The 19,473-nt window shown below is 43.8% G+C and overlaps 1 protein-coding gene across 2 annotated transcripts in view; it reads right to left on the bottom strand.

Annotated features, from left to right (window-relative positions):
• Window positions 1-19,473, bottom strand: part of ATG4A (autophagy related 4A cysteine peptidase) — a 57,456-nt gene that overhangs the window by 7,660 nt on the left and 30,323 nt on the right. For both annotated transcript variants that reach the window (XM_045472452.1, XM_045472453.1), the window contains exons 2-9: window positions 14,473-14,583; window positions 11,655-11,726; window positions 8,988-9,086; window positions 6,200-6,301; window positions 5,952-6,024; window positions 2,575-2,654; window positions 1,673-1,860; window positions 1,471-1,549 (exon numbers count right to left, since the gene is read on the bottom strand). In XM_045472452.1, coding sequence (XP_045328408.1) covers window positions 1,471-1,549; window positions 1,673-1,860; window positions 2,575-2,654; window positions 5,952-6,024; window positions 6,200-6,301; window positions 8,988-9,086; window positions 11,655-11,726; window positions 14,473-14,583 — 804 coding nt within the window. The remainder of the gene's footprint in view (window positions 1-1,470; window positions 1,550-1,672; window positions 1,861-2,574; window positions 2,655-5,951; window positions 6,025-6,199; window positions 6,302-8,987; window positions 9,087-11,654; window positions 11,727-14,472; window positions 14,584-19,473) is intronic.

Genomic DNA, 19,473 nt, shown 5'->3' with positions numbered 1-19,473 from the left:
TTTTTAAAGTAAGCTCTAAGCCCAACATGGGGCTTGAACTCACAACCCTGAGATCAAGAGTCACATGCTCTATCGACTGAGCCAGCCAGGGGCCCCAGCCCTATTTTCCACTAGAGGAAACTGAGACTGAAGAGTTGATATTTGTTTCCTGCTGTCACACAGCTGATAACTGGGAGACTGCATATGAGGCCAGGTATGTCTGTTTCCACCCCCTCCTCACCTCCCTGAATCTCCAAGGAGTTGGGGGGGGAGGGTGGCCAAGCCCATTTCACCTTCTCCTCTGCACATCCCTTGTGCCTTTCCCCAGGTCTGCTCTGGCTTGCTCTTGCCTAATTGAGGCTCTCCCTTGTAATCTAAGCTCATGTTCCTCGAAGCCCAGTTTCAGGCCACATCGCCCCCTTCCCTGTGCTCTTCAGCACTAACCGGGGGTCTAGGCCCTTGGTACTCAACGTGCAGTGTGTACACCAGCAGCCGCAGGACCACCTAGTTAGAAATGTAGACTCTCAGGGCCCACCCTGGACCTGCTGAACGTGCATTTTAAATAGGCTCTCAGGGGATGCCTGGGTGGCTCAGTCGGTTAAGTGTCTGACTTCGGCTCAGGTGATGATCTCACGGTCCGTGAGTTCGAGCCCTGCATCAGGCTCTATGCTGACAGCTCAGAGCCTGGAGCCTGCTTCAGATTCTGTGTTTCCCTCTCTCTCTGACCCTCCCCTGTTCATGCTCTGTCTCTCTCTCTCTCTAAAATAAATAAACATTAAAAAAAATTAAATAGGCTCTCAGGGTGATTTGCATGCACATTAAAGTTTGAGAAGAACTGGGCTAGCTCACCTTGTGTGCCATGGGCCTTAAATGACTCTGACCACAGCTAGTGAATAAGGCAGCTAGATTTCCAGAGGCATCAACCTAGGCAGGGGATCCTGGGCTGCTTGTTAGCATCTGCATTAGGAAGTTAGTGGTTTTAAGGCTTAGCCCCTATTATCAGAAACAGGATAGCTCTGTCTTTGCCTCCTTTCACGTCTACCTAGTCATGGCTCTGAACAAGGAGGCAGCAGGCCCAGCTGCATGGAAGTCAGAAGATGGCTCCTAGCACGAATGCCCAAGCCCCTAAAAGAGGGGGATCGACAATGCCAGGAGAGTGAAACCCTGCCACCCTGGACCCCACAGAAAGGAGACAGAGATGCTGAGATAATGCTGTGACCTTGGGGTGGTCCAGTGGGAAAGCAGCTATAGAACCATCTTATCAAGAGGCAAGGAAGTGGGACACTGAAGGAGGGGATCCACTCTCCAGCAGACACAGAGAAGTGTTACTCTCCACAGATCAGGCCAGAGACAGAATGAGCTGGCCAAAGGCCACAGCATCTCTGGGCTAGAAGAGGGCCCCCTAACTGGAATTGCCTGGTGTCACGTGCAAACCTTCTGCCCACCCTCCCCTGGCCCATGACGACTTACTTGTGATTCCTCTTTTCTTACCTAAGAATCCTATGAAATAATAGGCGTTATTTGGTTTTCCTCCTAAGGCCCCTAAAGACTGGGGCATCTTAAAACACTCCTAGAGGGAAAGAGAGTGCAAGATTCTCAACTCACTTGTGGACTGCTGCTCACGGATCTCTGTACTTACATGGCGGTGTGATGGGCGGGCGGCACTCTGGGCCTGGGAAACGGGGTGACTTACTTTGAACGCATCGACATAGACAGGATTGATTTGGTTTATGCCCAGGCGAAGGGGCACAATAAGCAGCAGGGGTTTCCAGGCTGGGCAGCAGGCAAAGGTGCCCCTACTCTGATTCGAAGCATTCAGAGTGCCGGGGGGGCTCTCACCAACTGTGTCAGCACTTGAGGGAAGGACGCAGCACATTTTTTCTGGAAGCGGAAGACAAGAGAGCTGGGTGAGTAAGGGGTATCCGGTCATATGAGATACACCAAGGGCGAAACTAAGGGCAACCTCACATGACATCTGCCTGGGAGGCCCTCCCATCTGCCACTGAGGCCCAGCTTGCCCCACCTCGCCCCACAGGAAGCCCAGGCCACTTCTCCAGCCCTTACTCCTCTTCCTTCTGGCAACCGGGCACTCACTTACCTCCTGCCAGATATTAGGGGCTCATTGAAAAAAAAAAATCTGATTTCTAGACTAGTTTTTCTGCCTTTGAGACAGGGACTGTATCTTTGGTTTCTCTAACCCCATGGCAGAGAGCACAGGGCTGGGGCAAATGGGGACCTCCACAGAAGACCTGTTGGTTTAACTGATTATCCATACTTTGAGTATCCTGCAGGGAAAGGGTCTGATAGCTCACTGAGGGTCAGAAAAGACCCTCATTGTTTTCTTCCTTTCAGAAAGCTGAAAGGAAAGAGAAGAAAAGGCATAGCGAATGGTTAACCAGAGTCCTGTGCCCTCCCCCCAAGCTTCCCTGCTTTAGTGGAGCAGGCCAGAGAGTCAGTGCCTGTCTGTCAGTCTGTCTGTCTGTTGTCCCTCTCTCTCCCTCTCCTCCACCCACCCCCACCCCACACACTTTCTGAATGTTGAGGAAGGACCTCAACCACCCACCACCTGGGAAGGTACACAGGCTAGGGACTCACTGATATCTTCAATGACCACTGTGTTATCCATTGAAACATAAACAGCCAAGGAATTCCATTCGTCAAATAAAGCAAGTTTTCTGCAAAGTAACACACAATGAAGTAAAAATGGGGGAAGATGGCAACAATAGCAGGAAGCAGTACAATATATGCCCACTGTTCCTAAAGTCACCAAATGCTGAGCCACAGAGAAGTTAGGGTTCGGGTCAGCTCTGGCTCCCCTGACTGAGAGCTCTGGAACATTCCATGTCCAGGGACCTTGAGAATGCCACAGAGTCACTGTTTTAGAACGCTGAAAAAAAAGTCCTGCTTTACAAAATGGAAAAGTCTACCTCACAAAGTGACTCCTGTCAGGCAAAAGAGAAAAGATGCCAATGTATCTGCTCCCAGAGATTTTGTTTTCTCTTCTTAAACAAAACACATTCGGGGGCGCCTGGGTGGCGCAGTCGGTTAAGCGTCCGACTTCAGCCAGGTCACGATCTCGCGGTCCGTGAGTTCGAGCCCCGCGTCGGGCTCTGGGCTGATGGCTCAGAGCCTGGAGCCTGTTTCCGATTCTGTGTCTCCCTCTCTCTCTGCCCCTCCCCCGTTCATGCTCTGTCTCTCTCTGTCCCAAAAATAAATAAACGTTGAAAAAAAAATTAAAAAAAAAAACACATTCTGACTTACTGCTTTTTTCAAAAAAAGGAAACTGTCATGAAGTTATAAATATAAATATAAAATATAAAATATAAATACATACATATGTTTGGGAGCACAGATAATGTTGAGGATAAGGCTGAGGAAAATGCAGAGAGAGAGAGAGAAATATCTCTTACACCCCTCCCCATGTGCAGTGCAAATGCTGTTCAAGAGACGTGGGCTGCATATGGCCTTGGTGTGGGGCCTCTCTGGTCAACAGCTGAACAGAGAGAGAGCATGCTGAATTGTATAACTTTGGAGGAGGTTAGAAAGAAAACCCCTTCAACACAAGGATTTTCTGAGGTCTGAGTAAAGCACCATTGCCGGGGTGCCTGGGTGGCTCAGTTGGTTAAGCATCCGACTTTGGCTCAGGTCATGATCTCACCATTCATGAGTTCAAACCCTGTGTTGGGCTCTGTGCTGACAGCTCAGAGCCTGGAACCTGCTTCAGATTCTGTGTCTCTCTCCCTCTGTCTCTGCCCTTCCCTTACTCACACACTCTCTCTCAAAAATAAATAAAAACATTAAAAAAAAAAACAAAAGAAAAAGTAAAAAAAAGATTAAAAAAATAAAAAATAAAGCACCATGGCCATTTCTCTCTTATGTTTCCCTCTTACCAGTCTGAAAGAAGGTGTATTTAACCTGGCTACTTCTGGAATTCTTGAGTAAATCACAGCCTCACTGGATAAAACAATATATATATATGATTTTCCTAACCAAAGTAGCTCCCAGGAAGAGGTTAATTACCATTACACTTTAATTTCATTCCTTGTAATGTATTACCTTTCCCTGATACACTAATACTCTGTTATTAATGATAACAATCACAGTGACTCAAAACCCACTTAGGGGTGCCTGGGTGGCTTAGTCGATTGAGCGTCTGACTCTTGATTTCAGCTCACGTAATGATCCCTGGGTCGTGGGATCAAGCCCTGCGTCAGACTCCGCACTAAGCATGCATCCTGCTTAAGATTCTCTCCCTCCCTCCCTCCCCCTCCCTCCCTCCTTCCCTCTCTCTCTCTGCCCCTCCCCCACCAAAAACAAGCCACTTAAATTCTTTTAAAAAGGTATGTTTCCATTTGCTTATTGTTGAGAACTTCAAAATTTAGAAGAAAGAAGCAGATTCTGAAGGACATCATGTAAAAACCAAACATTTCAGGCTGGGTTTGGGTCTCGGCACAGCCATTCTCATCCATCTTCTACACCTTCGACCCTGGGTTCCTACGGTGCTTCCTGAAATACTGCCAGATCTTCACTCAGCAGAATCAATGATGCCCCCCAAAGGGACTATGGACTAAGGCAAGGAAGTGGTCACAGGGGGGTTGCAGCATTAGCAAGGAATAACGCCAAAATACAGATTTTGCTTGGGTCCCCAGGAAATCCAGACTACTCCCCTCGTGAGCACATTTTCAGAGCATTCTGGTTCACGAAGACTGGCTAATAATTGAAACAGTGCCCCCTCTGTACTTTTCATGGAGCAGGTCCTGCCATAATCCTCCAGAGAGCCTGGGAATTGAAGAAGCAAGCTACGCCAAAGGATTCCAGATGGTTTCAATCTTCTGATGCCTAAATCCAGCTTCAGATTCTGGATGGCATCTCCATTCACCCGTCAAGTATCTACTGAGCACTTATGTGTGCCAGGCAGTTTTATGTGCTGGTGTTACTGTAGTGAACAAGACAAATGTAATCTCTGCCCTTGCGGAGTTTTCATTCAGTGACAGGCTGTCAGGAAGGAGAGTGACAACAGGTGAGGTGGCCTAGATGTATAGGTGCTGATGCCACCCATCCCATTCACTTCTAAAATGTTCATCTTAGATTCTCCACCTTGCCTCTAGGTATGGGCAGTAAATTCTGCGATTTAACAGAGCAACTGCACAAGTACCATGCTGGGGTACCTGGAGTCTGCCAAGACACGACAAACTGATCCCAAGACTCCCTTGGGGTTTGTCTCCTCCCACAGGTGTTGAGTTCCTTGAGGCAAAAACTGTGTCTAGTTTATTTCTGTACACCCAGCACTTTGCACAGCACAGCCACTCAGTAAATGTTGAATGAATGGGGCTCCTGGCTGGCTCAGTTGGTTTAGCATCTGACTTTGGCTCAGGTCATGATCTCACGGTTTGTGGGTTCAAGCCCCACATCAGGCTCTGTGCAGACAGCTCAGGGCCTGGAGACTGCTTCTGACTCTGTGTCTCCCCCTCTCTCTGCCCCTCTCCCGCTTGTGCTCTGTCTCTCTGTCTCTGTCTCTCTCTCAAAAGTAAATAAACATTAAAAAATTTTAAATCTTGAATGAATGAATGAATGAATGAATGAATGAGGTTTTTTTTTATACTATACAGAGTGGGAGTCCTTGTCTTTCCTAAGCTAGCTCAGCCTCCGCCACTTACTATTTAGCCTTTTGGCTTCAAAGTGACCCTCAGGCTGATGGTTCCCTGGAAGGTGAACACCAACCTGCAGAGGGAACAGATACTGAATGAGTCCTGAGATGCCTCCCTCTATACCGGCACCAGTGACTACGACTCTGAAATATGATAACAGATGTCCATACTTGCACACTTCAAAGAACTGTCTAGGCAAAATAGTGCAGATGTCTGGTGGCTTAGTGGGATGGCAGGAATAGTTAGATTGATGGGACACTGAGTTGGCAGAAGAAGGAGGCATAGGAGAGAGTACAATAAGGCAGATGCCAGACTCTTACTTACTTTAACACCTGTGCAACTGTATTTGGTCCAAACCATTCGCCAATTGATTTCCCTTCTCCTACACCCATTTGTGCTGTTTTTATGTGGAAAAAAAAAAGATGTTAGCAAAAGTTCTTCTAGCACACCACAAACTCCTATTTTTTTCATAAATAATTAAGCAGATGGACAACTTAGCAGAGCCACATAGAAGGCAGGGGGTGAAAGCAGTAGGTACAGACATTGCCATAAAACTACTGATGTAACCTTACCCATTTGATGGATAGAGTAGCAACAATCCTTTCTATCTAAGAAGCACTGTAGGATCCGTTGGTATTCTTTGGGTTGTTCTTTTTGTTTCTCCCAGTTCCAGTCTTTTTAGGAAAAAAAATGAGTTAAAATCATTTTTACAACTGTTTATTTACCTCTCTGCACTCTTACTGTAACCACGGGGTTAGAGGGAAAACACACGAGTTGCATCTGGAAGGCAGGAGTGATCAAGTTAGAACATTCCTAAGGAACTCCAATATTGACAACAACGGCATCTGGAGACATTACTTTCAAAGTCTCAGTGGGTGTAAAGTAAAAGGAAAACAAGACTTTAACCAAGGAATTGACTTAGCCCAAGGGCTTGAACTAGATAAATATTACATGACAACAATGTCAAGCAAGGCCTTTCTGGTCAGCTACTCAGCGAGAAGGAGCTCACCAAAAACCCAGCAGTATATCCTTAGATCACTCTGATGCCACAATGTCTCATCTCTACACAGACAGCAATAGCTTTGGTCCCTATATTTTGGCCACATTGCCAAAAGAGTCTCAATTGCCAAAAGAGCGGGGGGTACTGCTCTTCTCACACATGACAGTGCACAGGAGAATATACACAACTTACAACTAAGGGTTTAAAAAACAATTGCATGCTGCCATTTTTACACAACCTTGAAAACGTCCACACTGACCTTTGGAAAAACACATACCTTTGCTATCAAGCGTTCAAGGTTTCTTTATGACCAAAGCCAAAATAACGACATCTCTAGGAATCCTATCTGTGCCTTAGGCATGGCACCCCCAAATGCTGCAGGGGCTATTTATCCCTCCCGAAGGACACCCACAAAAATTCTCCATAATCGCCACTGTGGAGGGGATGCGCTTCTCCCCTTCCCTCAGCTTTAGGAACTCTGTGTAATGGGACAGACCTCCGGGGCTCCGTTTGCTTCCAAGACACAAATTTCTCTCCCAAAGGTTTGAGGGAGATTTTAACCTCACAGCTGAAGTATACTTGAAGCCAAAGGCCATTACCTCCAGAGTCTTCTGTTCTCTTTGCTTCCAGTGGATCTGAAATCAAACTTTTAAACTTTGTGGCCATCATAGTCTTCAGAGGGTGAACCACATCCAGGTTGTTTTTGTTTTTGTTTTCATTTGCTACTGAATTGTCCAAGTCTGGGGAAATCCTGAGTAGCTGGCTGCTAAGTACCGCTAAATGTTGACTGATGATAGCGATGAGTGAGTGAATACTTAATTATGGAATAACTGAATAGGAAGCCCTCCAAAATACTTCTTTACGAAGCTACATCTTCAAGGGGCGCCTGGGAGGTTCAGTCGGTTGAACGTCCAACTTTGGCTCAGGTCATCATCTTGTAGTCCATGGGTTTGAGCCCTGCATCGGGCTCTGTGCTGACAGCTCAGAGCCTGGAGCCTGCTTTGGATTCTGTGTCTCCCTCTCTCTCTGCTCCCCGCCCCCCCAGCTCTCTCTCTCTCTCTCTCTCTCTCTAAAAAATAAAAATAAACATTAAAAAAATACCAAAATTACATCTTTGAATATATCTTAGCTACAAGATCTATTTCAAATTCTTCCTGCTATTTGCTTTTATATTAAAACGACTGAGGCTACTGACTTTGGGGTTTTATGTTTTCCTCGTTTGCTTCCCAAAGAATTCACTTCCAGGAAGATCGTCTTGCTGTGTTTTATAAATGAGAAATTAAATAGAATGGATCTGCTCCAAGAAGTATGTGTACTGTAGAGAAATCACTGGACAATGAGTCAGAAGACCTGCCTTCTTCTATTCCCAAATCTACGCTTTCTTGCTGTTTGACTCTGGGTAAGTCCTTGTACTTCCTAAGCCTCAATTTCCTCATCTGTAAAACTGGAATTATGATACTACCCAGGAAAAGTGGGTTTAGGCTCCTCTAAACTCTGAAAATAAGGCATTAAGCCCTAAAACCTCCCCAGGCCCTTCTGCAATCCTCTCTGGTAACTGCAGCAGGGTGTGTGAGGCTGGCAGAGTGGGGGGAAAGGAGTGATGTTTTCATACCTCTGAATCTCAAGGAGCAACAATGAATTCAGCCAATGAATTCATGCAGCCAATGAATTCAGCAGGCCAATCTCATCCAAGGTGTCCTTTCCCTCCCTCATCTCCATGTTAAACCAGGCCTTCACCCAAGTGCCTGAACTGGCATCCAGCCAAGGTCATCCTACAGATGCCCACAGGGAAGCACGCACAGATCTTAAGAAAGCAGGAGACTCAAGGGTTCCAAGCATACCAGAAGTTTCTTAATGAAGTGGCTTCCTAAGAAAGCTAAATTAAGGATTCCTTCATTGTCAAGTGGATATTCTCAGTGAACCCAAACCAAAACAGCACGAGCTCCCTCATTAGGCACTTCCTTTAGGTCACTTACATCCTCACCAGGCAGACTTTTTCAATGAGGTCAAGAAACAGATTTACCACCACACCCTTCTTCCTGCTCCCTTTGTTATCTGACCTGTTTAAGGAATCACTCGAACAACAGCGAAGATGGAAACTCTAATGACACACCTGCCTCAATGTTCAGTTCTGTCCCAGGAAAATAACTCTCTGGCTTCGTGAATCACAAGGAAATGCCGGCTGTTTCCTTCTCCTGGGAGGCTTTATTGACTTTTCGGCCCCATCACTTGAGCTGGCAGATAGCATTTTAGGACCTTCGGCTCTGTTACTGAATGCTCCTGAAGCTCGGCACCAATGCTAAAGTACCAGCAGGAAGTACTACTGCAGAGGTCTCTGAGGCAGAAAGAATTTAACTCACCCCTGCCCAAGTGTCTGCAGATAAGAGCTTGAGCCAGCATCATCTGTCCACAGCGGAGCATGCATCCCCAGCCGGCATCTGATGAAGGGCCAGTTCCCCCTGTTGGCAAAATGGATGGGAATGACTATGGGTTCCTTGGATTGCCCTTTCCTGAAACATTGGCAAATGTGGGAATCATACAAGACAGACAGAAACACAGACTCTGAAAAGAGACAAGAGATACAGCTGAATATCAAACAGGGCTTGTTATAGAGTGGAACTTGCAGAGATAACACTGAGTTAGCCAAAACAGTTTCTATGACCAAAGACAAAACAAGCAAATGAACAAAACCTGCCCCTTAGGTTTTCTCCTTGGGGACTTCTAGGTATGCATGCAATTTTTGTAGATGACTGCCAGGTATGACTACCAACACTGGGCCCATGCCATGTCATTATCTGCCTAACCAAACCTGGCTTTTTGCACAGCTCACTTCTCAGGGAAGCCAGTCTTACCTTAGTTAAGGAATAAATGCTACCAAAGGCAATCATCAACATGGTCAAAGAGATCTGGGAGGCTCTTGACTGTTCTAAATATACATTAGAAGATCACAACAGCAAGAAGGACAATGTAAAATAGAGGAAAGAGTCCCAGATTAGGCATCAGAAGAATGGTCTCTAGTTACCTGATCCAAGACTCAACTATAGACTGGGAACAACAGCACGCACCCTGCCTGTTAGTGGATATTGTAAGAACTAGATGAAAAAATATCTGTGCAAGTGTTCTACAAACTCACTCAGGATGATGTAAATATCTGGTGTTATGAGCATGGCCATAATTGAAAATGCTACTAATAAATTGGAAATGTGCTACATCTTTAAAGGCATAAAACCAGTTAATAAATGAAAGAAGACAACAGGTTCCACTTTAAGAACACTTGATGTAACGAAAATCCCATGTATGTGGCCAGGGTGAGCTCAATATCCTTTTTCAAGGTACCAGTGAAATCAGATAACTTGGATGGCAGAGGAGACATTCTGCTTTCATTGCTCTCTGTCCTCAACATGGGAGTGGAAAACTATGCTTATAAGCATGATCTCACAAGACTAACTTTAAGGAGGGTCATCAGCCATGTAAGACAAATGGGCCACAGTGGCCACACTTTTCCTTTTGTTGTGGGGACTGAAGGAGAATTGCTACAGAAAGATGGGGAGGGTTGAGCCAACTCATAAACTGGAAGGAGAGTCCTTTGGCTATTGCTATAATGGTAGAATTATAGGACACATTAGTACAGGAGAGATGCAATGAAGACTAGATAAAGAAGAGATCATCTATTGCCAAAACATTGTCAGAATTGGGGTACATGGCCGGCTTAGTACAGGAGAGATGCAATGAAGACTAGATAAAGAAGAGATCATCTATTGCCAAAACATTGTCAGAATTGGGGTGCATGGCCGGCTCAGTGAGTAGAGCATGCAACTCTTGATCTTAAGGTCATGAGTTCAAGCCCCCATTGGGCATTTAGCCTACTTAAAACTTAAAAAAAACAAACATTGTCAGAGTTGAATTGCAAATGTTTTTAAGCCTTGTAAAGATCTCTTCACCTAGAGAAAGTTAACAGTTTAAAATCACTGGGTACTAGGGGTGCCTGGGTGGCTCAGTCCATTGAGCATCCAACTCTTGATTTCGGCTCAGGTCATAATCCCAGGGTCATGGGATCGAGCCCTGTGTTGGGCTCTGTGCTGAGTGTGGAGCCTGCTTAACTTTCTCTCTCTCTCACTCTCTCTCTCTCTCTCTCTCTCTGCTCCTCTTTCCAGCTGGTGCATGTACTCTCTCTGTAAAATATAATTAATTGCTTAAATAAATAAATAAATAAAATCACTGGGTACTAAAGATTTTTCCTTTGTGCATTTTACTGCTTGGGTACTTCCTATGGAAAGCAAAAAATGTCCATGTGGACTTTGTTTTGGGCACTGATCAGAAAGTAGGATTTCATTCCAGTTATTATGTCCAGTCCTGCATCAAAATCAATCAGACAGGTTTTCTCTTAGGAGAATAGCTTCCACCACTTGGATTTGACATTCTTTTTCCTACAGGGCCATGATACTAAGAATAGGCCACCTTACTTGCAAACATTTTACAGATTTTCTCTAAAGGGAGACAATTCACTTAGCTTATTGACCTTTTTTTTCCTAGACAGCAGGTGGTAACCTAACAGCTGATAATTAGTTCCAAGGAAATCTATCATAGTTCATCTTCCAATGGTATGGTGCTTTAATATCATAGGGGGTGGAAATCATAGGAATTATTTTCTTTCATTCAAGGCATAACTGTCTTTAATAATCAAGTAACTCCACAAAGCAGTGGATTATGAGTTAATAAATATTACCCAGACTAGAAGTTTGACTTTCTGCTTGCTCCTGGAAAACAACTAATACTACCTGGTGCCTGAACACTTGGAGGTGGACTCATAAATATCCTGGCAATTACATATTCACACCAAGGAACCATACATGATGCAGTACTTGGGCAATGAAACTTTTGAATAAAGTATAAGATTTAAGTATTCCCCTAAAGCAAATTCTTCACCACAGTGAGCTGTTAATTCTGAGGTTTCTGGGATGTCACTGATCACCTCAGGCAAGCTATCTACAAGGAAGAAAGTGAAGTACAACAAATGATATACCTACCAATTGGTGAAAATTTCCTTCTGTATGTAAACCACAGACGAGCACTTATATCAGACAACAGCTTAGATTTTTCTGAAATTAAATATGAAATTAAAATTAAATCACCACATCCCATCTAAAGATATCTGCCTTTGATTTCTGAGCCAGCAGGAAACTCATTTTCAAATAAACCAGTCAATTCCATTGTTATGAGGCTAGGGAAGTTCATAGAAAACCCAATATCACCTTAGCCAAGTAATTTCAGCATTCCCTTTCACCTATGTTTTGACCAGTACTACTGGCCAGGTGGTTCCTGTCTCCTACTCACTGAGCTCCATGGCCCTGGCAGGTACTAACACTGGGGTCAGTGGCCAAAAGACAAGGGATAAGAAAAGCAAGGATAACCCACTGACAAGGCAACCAGCCCCTGCCTGAAATGATGATAGTTGGTTGGATCTCTCATCAGTACCCAGTGTCCATTATCTAAAACTAGGGGTGTGGGGGCGCCTGGGTGGCGCAGTCGGTTAAGCGTCCGACTTCAGCCAGGTCACGATCTCGCGGTCCGTGAGTTCGAGCCCCGCGTCGGGCTCTGGGCTGATGGCTCAGAGCCTGGAGCCTGTTTCCAATTCTGTGTCTCCCTCTCTCTCTGCCCCTCCCCCGTTCATGCTCTGTCTCTCTCTGTCCCCAAAAAAATAAATAAACGTTGAAAAAAAATTTTTTTTAAACTAGGGGTGTGTATGTGTGGGGGTGTGGGGGGGTGTACACGTGTACATGTGCATGCATGTATGTTTAACTAAAAAGGAAGATCCACAATAAGTAAATTAAGTGTGTAAAAATATACAACACCACCCAGTGCAGCTGGCATTTGTAATCTAATGGATAAATTAGACACCAACACTTTGGTGTCTTTATTCAAAGCATTTTGTGCATTTTATGACATAAATTTACTTCAATGACCACATATACAGCGGCTTTCACATGTTCATCTGTATAGAAGTTAGAGCCATTGCACTTTAAGAGAAGAAAAGAAAATTTGATTTTAGCCAATAATTTCTGTTTTCTCTCCTGCCTTTCCTTTGAACAAACCAGAAAGTTGAGTGGTCTGAATTCTCCCTTCCCTTCACGTCCCCAGTGCCTACCGCATTATGGGCAGCAGATGTACACTGGTTAAGAGTAAAACTTCTGGAGTCATATTTTGCCTGGGTTGGAGCCCTGACTCTGTTCCTTGCCAACTGTGTGGCCTTGTCACATAATCTCTCTGAGCTTCAGTTTTCTTATCCTTAAAATAGGGAGAATAAGAGCACCTACATCATAGAGTTGTGAGTATTCTGCAAGATAATGCATGGAAAGTGTTTAGATGGTACAGTATGTGGTAAGCCTGTGATATATGTTAGCTGTTTTTATATACTTCCCCTCTCAAATGTTCACACCACTCACTCCTTCCTCTGATATTCTCTAGGCCTTTCAGCTTTCCTCTATGCTAGAAAGGCTGGGGGTAGTTGTATGGACACTTTAACCATAAGTGCACTTTGAAAGGTATTTCCCAACTTAACATTTGGATATGGCCATATTTGACAAGCTGGGGATTCCTGTTATCATGGAATACAGAACTAGAAGAGATCCTTTCCAGTATTCCTCATTTTAAATACCTGAGAAGGAAGTTAAGATCCAGAAAGAGAAAGTGACTTATCTAAGGTAGGGGAAGAGTCTGTATACAAAAGGTCTCCGAACTGCTAACCCTCAACTCTCTCCACTGTTCAGGATTCTCCAATCCAGAGGATGAAGCCAGACACGGGGTGGAGCCAGAAGATGCTAACTTCCCCTCCTGCCTTGTGATCAGGTCCTTCCTATTTCTTCCTCTATGCTAGGGCCTTCAAAGAGCATCTCTCCTCAGACAGACAGACAGCTGACTCTCTCCAAGCTCAGGCTTTATCAGGGTGCTGGGCTGTTGGCAGTTTTAGGTTAAAAGATCTTCCCTGGGGTGCCTGGGTGGCTCAGTCGATTGAGCGTCCGACTTCACCTCAGGTCATGATCTTATGGTTCTTGAGTTCGAGCCTCGTGTCAGGATCTGTGCTGGCAGCTCAGAGCCTGGAGCCTGCTTTGGATTCTGTGTCTCCCTCTCTCTCTGCCCCTCTTCCACTCATGTTCTGTCTCTCTCTCAAAAATAAATAAACATTAAAAAACTTTTTAAATAAAAAACAAAAGGTCTTCCCCAATCTGTAAGTATATAAGGGTAAGGAAGAAATATTCAAGCCTCTTTTCCATATAGCTGCCGTGGCTAAAAGTTCTATACAAAATCAGAATAAACTGAGACGGTGCTACAGTCAGCAAAAGATTTACCCCTACAAGACTTCTTAGTGTCTGACGTGGTTTCTGACAGCCCTGGGCTGATTAGAGGTCCCCTGGGTGGCAGCGTCTTTCATCTAGATAGAAAAGGACACAAGGGGAATGAGAAGTATGTAGCCCAGGCATTACAGTCTAAAACTGGTTAGTGATACCACGAGTGGGTCCATGGTTTTTGAAAGTCAAGGCTTATGGAATTCAGGGGTGCTCCTTTAAAGAAAAGAATAAAAATATATATATGACCCTTTCAAATTGCACAAACACTTATGATCATGTGAACATGCTGCTAGGAACTCTCAGGGCCTCGGAAGGGACCTGTGCAAGCAAGGAGTTTGTGGCTTGACCTCCCCTGGCTGCAAGGTATGTCTGCCTACAAGTGGCATGAACAGTTACCAAAGTCACACTCCACCAACCCCACAAGGAAAAATGGATAGGACCTTAACCTCAGGCACCCACCTCATTTAGGTTCTCACAGACAAATGCTACCAAACCTTACCCGTTTTAAGGAGATGCTGTTTCCCCAAGATCCATACCAGCTCATCCGTATCTGGAAATTCTTCTAGGTAGTCAGCAAAAATAGTAATCTGGTTTTCATATTTGGATAAAACTGAAAGAAAAGGAAAGAAACTTAAGCAAAATGTAACAGAGGGGGTTTGCTTCTGTGGTTTTACTGGTTATTACCTTTGTCTTGAAGGTGAAAGATCATTGGCTTGAATCGAATGGAGGCAAATCCTTGTCTTGGAGGAACAAAGATACTCACAAAGCCTCAAATCCTTTAGTAGAGGGATTTACTTTTGACCACCTATTTTCACCTTCCTTTTCTCATGGTCCCATTTGGCACCATCTCCAAATATTTAGTTCAGGCTCATTTCAAAACCTTTTCGTCATGGGGTATTCTTTGTAAACAGTCACTTATCTAGCTTCTCCAAGCAAAAGTGGATCAAGGTGATACAATAATACCTAATACTTGCATATCCAACTCCTGCCCACATTACAGGGAATATTATGAGGTTTCTAGTGGCTGGAGGCATTGGAAGGGGCTGTGACAAACTCCAAAGATTACAAAACTGTGAAAATGTAGTATTTTAGCTGGAAGACCAGCGGTTTTAACAGTACTTTTGTTTGCCATCTTATTCACATGTGACTTCTGCAAAGAAGAATCTTGAAGCTGACGATAACTATAACTTGTTCTTGGGATTCACAAATGACCATGCTTATCTCTCAAGATAAAGTAACTGAATAACATATAATTAAACCTTGTAAGTTCACAGGCCAGACTCTCAGAACTTAGAACCATGTAATGTGAGATGAGGTAAAATTCACTTTTGTACCACCTGTGGGGAAAGAGTCTGCTCAAAGAGTTAAGACTGACTTATGAGAGGGTCCTAATCTCAAAAGTTCTCTTTAAGTGACTTCATGAGAGAAATAATATCATAAGTGGTAAACAAGTTTCCAAGATAACCCACAAAAACCTATTTTAACCTGCAACCAGGAAATCAAATTGATGGTATATTTCATCGTGTATATGGTGCTGTGTCTATGAGAAAACACACTTCAAGTTCAAAGCTAATACATCCAACACATGCCTTCTCACCTGAGCTCTTGGAGGCTCCCCAGCCCCTATGGGGAAGGGAGCTCAGAGAGAGTAGGTACAAGCACCTGCAGGGACTCTCCCACAGCAGTGCCCGAAAGCCCTAAGGGAATAATTTTCCTGTAAAAATGGCATTGTGAGATATGTTTAACTCACTTGAAAGGACAAATTGTTTTCTTTTGGCTTTGTTTTCTAAGGCAGGAGCATGCTGTTTTCATAGAAATAAATGTTCCTAAATATAAATGAGTCCTCTTTGATCATGAAAACAGGTTAACCTGCTCTCACTGCTTGGTTGGAGGATGACATTATGCTGTGTATCATTTGTATAAACTGAAGTTATAATTTGTGCGAAGTTATAATTTTAGAAACACAGCTACCCAGTAGTTCAAGAAATACTGCATTTCTTGAGATGTATTACAGAAGTCCAATCTTTCAGGGATTTAAGTAGCTTTTCTCCTCAGGATGTTTTAATCATTAAGGTTATAGACTCAGCAGTCTTTCAAACCTAAAGAGGTTAGAAATGAGACAGCCATTTTGTTCCCCAGTGAAAACTCATCACTGCTGAATCTGCCAGAGAACCTGTGCCCTCTTAACTTCTCTGTCACTGGCCTCAGCCCCTGGCCTAAGCCCAGGAAATACCAGGCTAAAAATGACCACCCAGGTCAGGCCATCCCCAGGAGGTGGTGGACTGAGGTGGTGTAAGTCACACTGTGTACCTTCCCACCCTACTCCCTACCCCTCACACGCAGAAGAAATCAGGTTAAAATGAACATCCAGTGGAGCCTAGAAACAGAGTCAGAAAATGAGGGGCTTGAGAGGGGCGTGGGAAAGGGGCAGCCTGTCTGGCATTCCCCTGGTAGGGGTAAGGAAGGGTGCATTGGGTGAATGTACAGCATGTATGCATATAAGCTTTGGGTCTTTTTTTTTAGTACTGGCCAAGAAAAACCATTTCTCTATCGCCAACCCTGGCCAGCTGGTCAAATTAGTACAGCCCCTTAAAGCCTGTGAGAACTCCACTGCTTCATTTGGGATGGCCCTGACCAAAATGGTATCCAAAGAATTTTCCTCTTGCTCTTCAGCCCTTCTCAGGCCAGAAAGAAGGTCAAGATGGTCTCTGTTCTTCCCAATTCTCCTCTTAGAAGATGGACTCCAAGAATGCAGGGCTACAGCCAGCCCCAGTTGAAGCTACACGGATGAAACAAATGAAAGCCAGAACAGAAGTGAAGAGCAATAACATGGGGAGAGTGTATACAAGAGGATCCAGGGAGGAAAGAGGAATAGGTCTTCCACAAGGAGAACTCAGAGTCATGAAGAAGCAAACTGGGGCATCATTAAGGTGCAGAAGTGAAATCGCATTTCCAACAGAATCACTTCTGACTAACACAATCCTTTAAAAAAAATTCATAAACTACTTTTATCTTGCCTTAAATGAACAAACATTGGCCCCATATGAGTTTACTGCCCCTTTCATCCTGTTTAAAGAGATAGGAGCTATACAGGCAGAGCTACAAAGACCACAGCTGGGCAGACCAAGAATTAGCTTCTACAAGGTCTGATGAACAACAGGCTTCACTCTGTTCCATTTTACTTTAATAATAATTATTGCACTGAAGTCTCTGCTAGGTTGGCTTAGTGGTCAGCTAATAACTGAACAAAGACTTCCTTAAACTCTTGGAACCAGCAAGTCTCCCAGTCTTGGCCAAGAGGCTATGTGTACATGTTGGGACATGCCTTCAACACTCAGCCAGGTGGCTGATAACTCTGCCTTAGTCTTCCCTTGTGCAGAGCTTGAGATCAGCCAGAGCAAAAGCTTAGAACCCTGTCAGCTCTTTCCTGAGCATGCACACAACACTGGGAATGCACACAGTCCTCAGCATGCGTATAGTCTTCTAGATTCCCAGGGATATGCCTGAACTTTTCAAGCTCCAATGGACATGTTACTCCCTAGGTTTTTCTTTTAAGCTTTCTGCATCAGGCATCTATGATCAGGCCTGATCTACTGCATCAGGCATCTATGAAGTTAATCAGTTGCCTCTAACGGTTTTCTTTTTTTAATTATTTTATTTTTAATTGAAGTATAACTGACATACAATATTATCTTAATTCTAGGTGTACAACATAGCGATTTGACAACTTATATGTTACTCAATGGTCACTACAATCAGTGTAGTCACCATCTGGCACCATATAAAATTATTACAATATTAGTGACTACATCCCCTATGCTGTACTTTCAGTCCCCATGACTTATTTATTTTATAGCTGGAAGTTTGTACCTTCTTAATCCCCTTCACCTATTTTGCCCATCCCTCACCCTTTTCCCCTCTGGCAACCACCAGTTTGTTCTCTGTATTTTTAAGTCTGTTTCTGATTTGTTCACTTGTTTTGTTTTTTAGATTCCACATATAAGTGAAATCATATGGTATCTGTCTTTTTCTGGATGACTTATTTCACTTAACATAATACCTTCTAGGGATGCCTGGGTGGCTCAATCGGTTGATCATCTGACTTCAGCTGAGGTCATTGATCTCACAGTCCATGAGTTCGAGCCCCGCGCTGGGCTCTGTGCTGACAGCTCAGAGCCTGGAACCTGCTTCGAATTCTGTGTCTCCCTCTCTCTCTGCCCCTCCCCTGCTCATGCTCTGTCTGTCTGTCTCTCTCTCTCTCAAAAATAAACATTAAAAAAATAATACCCTCTAGATCCCTCCATGTTGTCACGAGTGGTAAGATTTTGTTCATTTTTATGGCTGAGTAATATTCCAGTGTGTGTGTGTGTGTGTGTGTGTGTGTGTGTGTGTGTGTGTGTGTATCTCTCATCTTCTTTACCTTTTCATCTATTGATGGTCAGCTAGGTTGCTTCCATATCTTGGCTACTGTAAATAGTGCTATAATAAACATAGGGGTGCATATATCTTTCTAAACACTGTTTGTGTTTTCTTCAGGTAAATACCCAGAAGTGGTATTACTGGATCATATGATATTTCTATTTTTAATTTTGTGAGGAACCTTCATACTGTTTTTCCTAGTGGCTGCACCTCTAACAGTTTTCCATAAAAGCCTCCGGGGAAAGGCTTTCTGTGGCTAACTTCCACGGTTCTGAAAAGGTTGACTCTGACCATTTCTGCCAGTGTTTTTCATTGCTCTTATAAATAGAATTTTCAGAGGTCCTCACTCTGCCATTTCTGCGATATCTTACTTTAATATTTTTTTCCAGTCATTGACTGTATTTTTAAAGGTTGGTTTTTATAAAATTGCAAGCAAATGAAAAAATGGCTTTGAACAACACATTTTCTGATAGGGCTTAACAGAGACACTTGTACCTGAAGGTTCCCAGATTCTGTGAGGCTTGTGTCCCACAAACAACACAAATTCTCTTAAGTGAAATCTGTCACAGAATCTCAGGGCCAGAAGGGGACTGAGATACCACAGCATGTCTTCCTTGTAGGCCACCTGATTCTAAAGGCATGCCAGGATACTGCTGATTCCAGAACAGCCTTCTCAGCAATACATGCACATTTAACATAGTATCAAGTAACAGCTTCAAAAACAAGAAAATATCCATGGAAAACAGGTATGGTAAGGGTCGAATATTCATTAACATATTCATCCCATAAACTTTTACTGAGTACCTACTATGCACACAATGGATAAAACATCACTGAGACGTAGCATCCATCCTCCAAAAACTTTTAATCTAGTGGAGAGGACAGGTCTGAAAACAACTAATAGCAATAAGTATTATAATAAGGGAAAGCAGTTGTACAACATAGGGAATGTTGTCAATAATATTGTAATAATTTTGTATAATGACAGATGGTAACTAGCCCTACCAAGGTGATTATTTCATAACATATAAAAATGTCAAAATACTATGTTGTATACCTGAAACTAATATATTATTGTATG

Source organism: Leopardus geoffroyi, chromosome X, assembly GCF_018350155.1.
Source record: "Leopardus geoffroyi isolate Oge1 chromosome X, O.geoffroyi_Oge1_pat1.0, whole genome shotgun sequence".
NCBI lineage: Eukaryota > Metazoa > Chordata > Mammalia > Carnivora > Felidae > Leopardus > Leopardus geoffroyi.
Note: the sequence above shows the minus strand (reverse complement) of the source record. Positions and strands in the feature narration are given on the sequence as shown.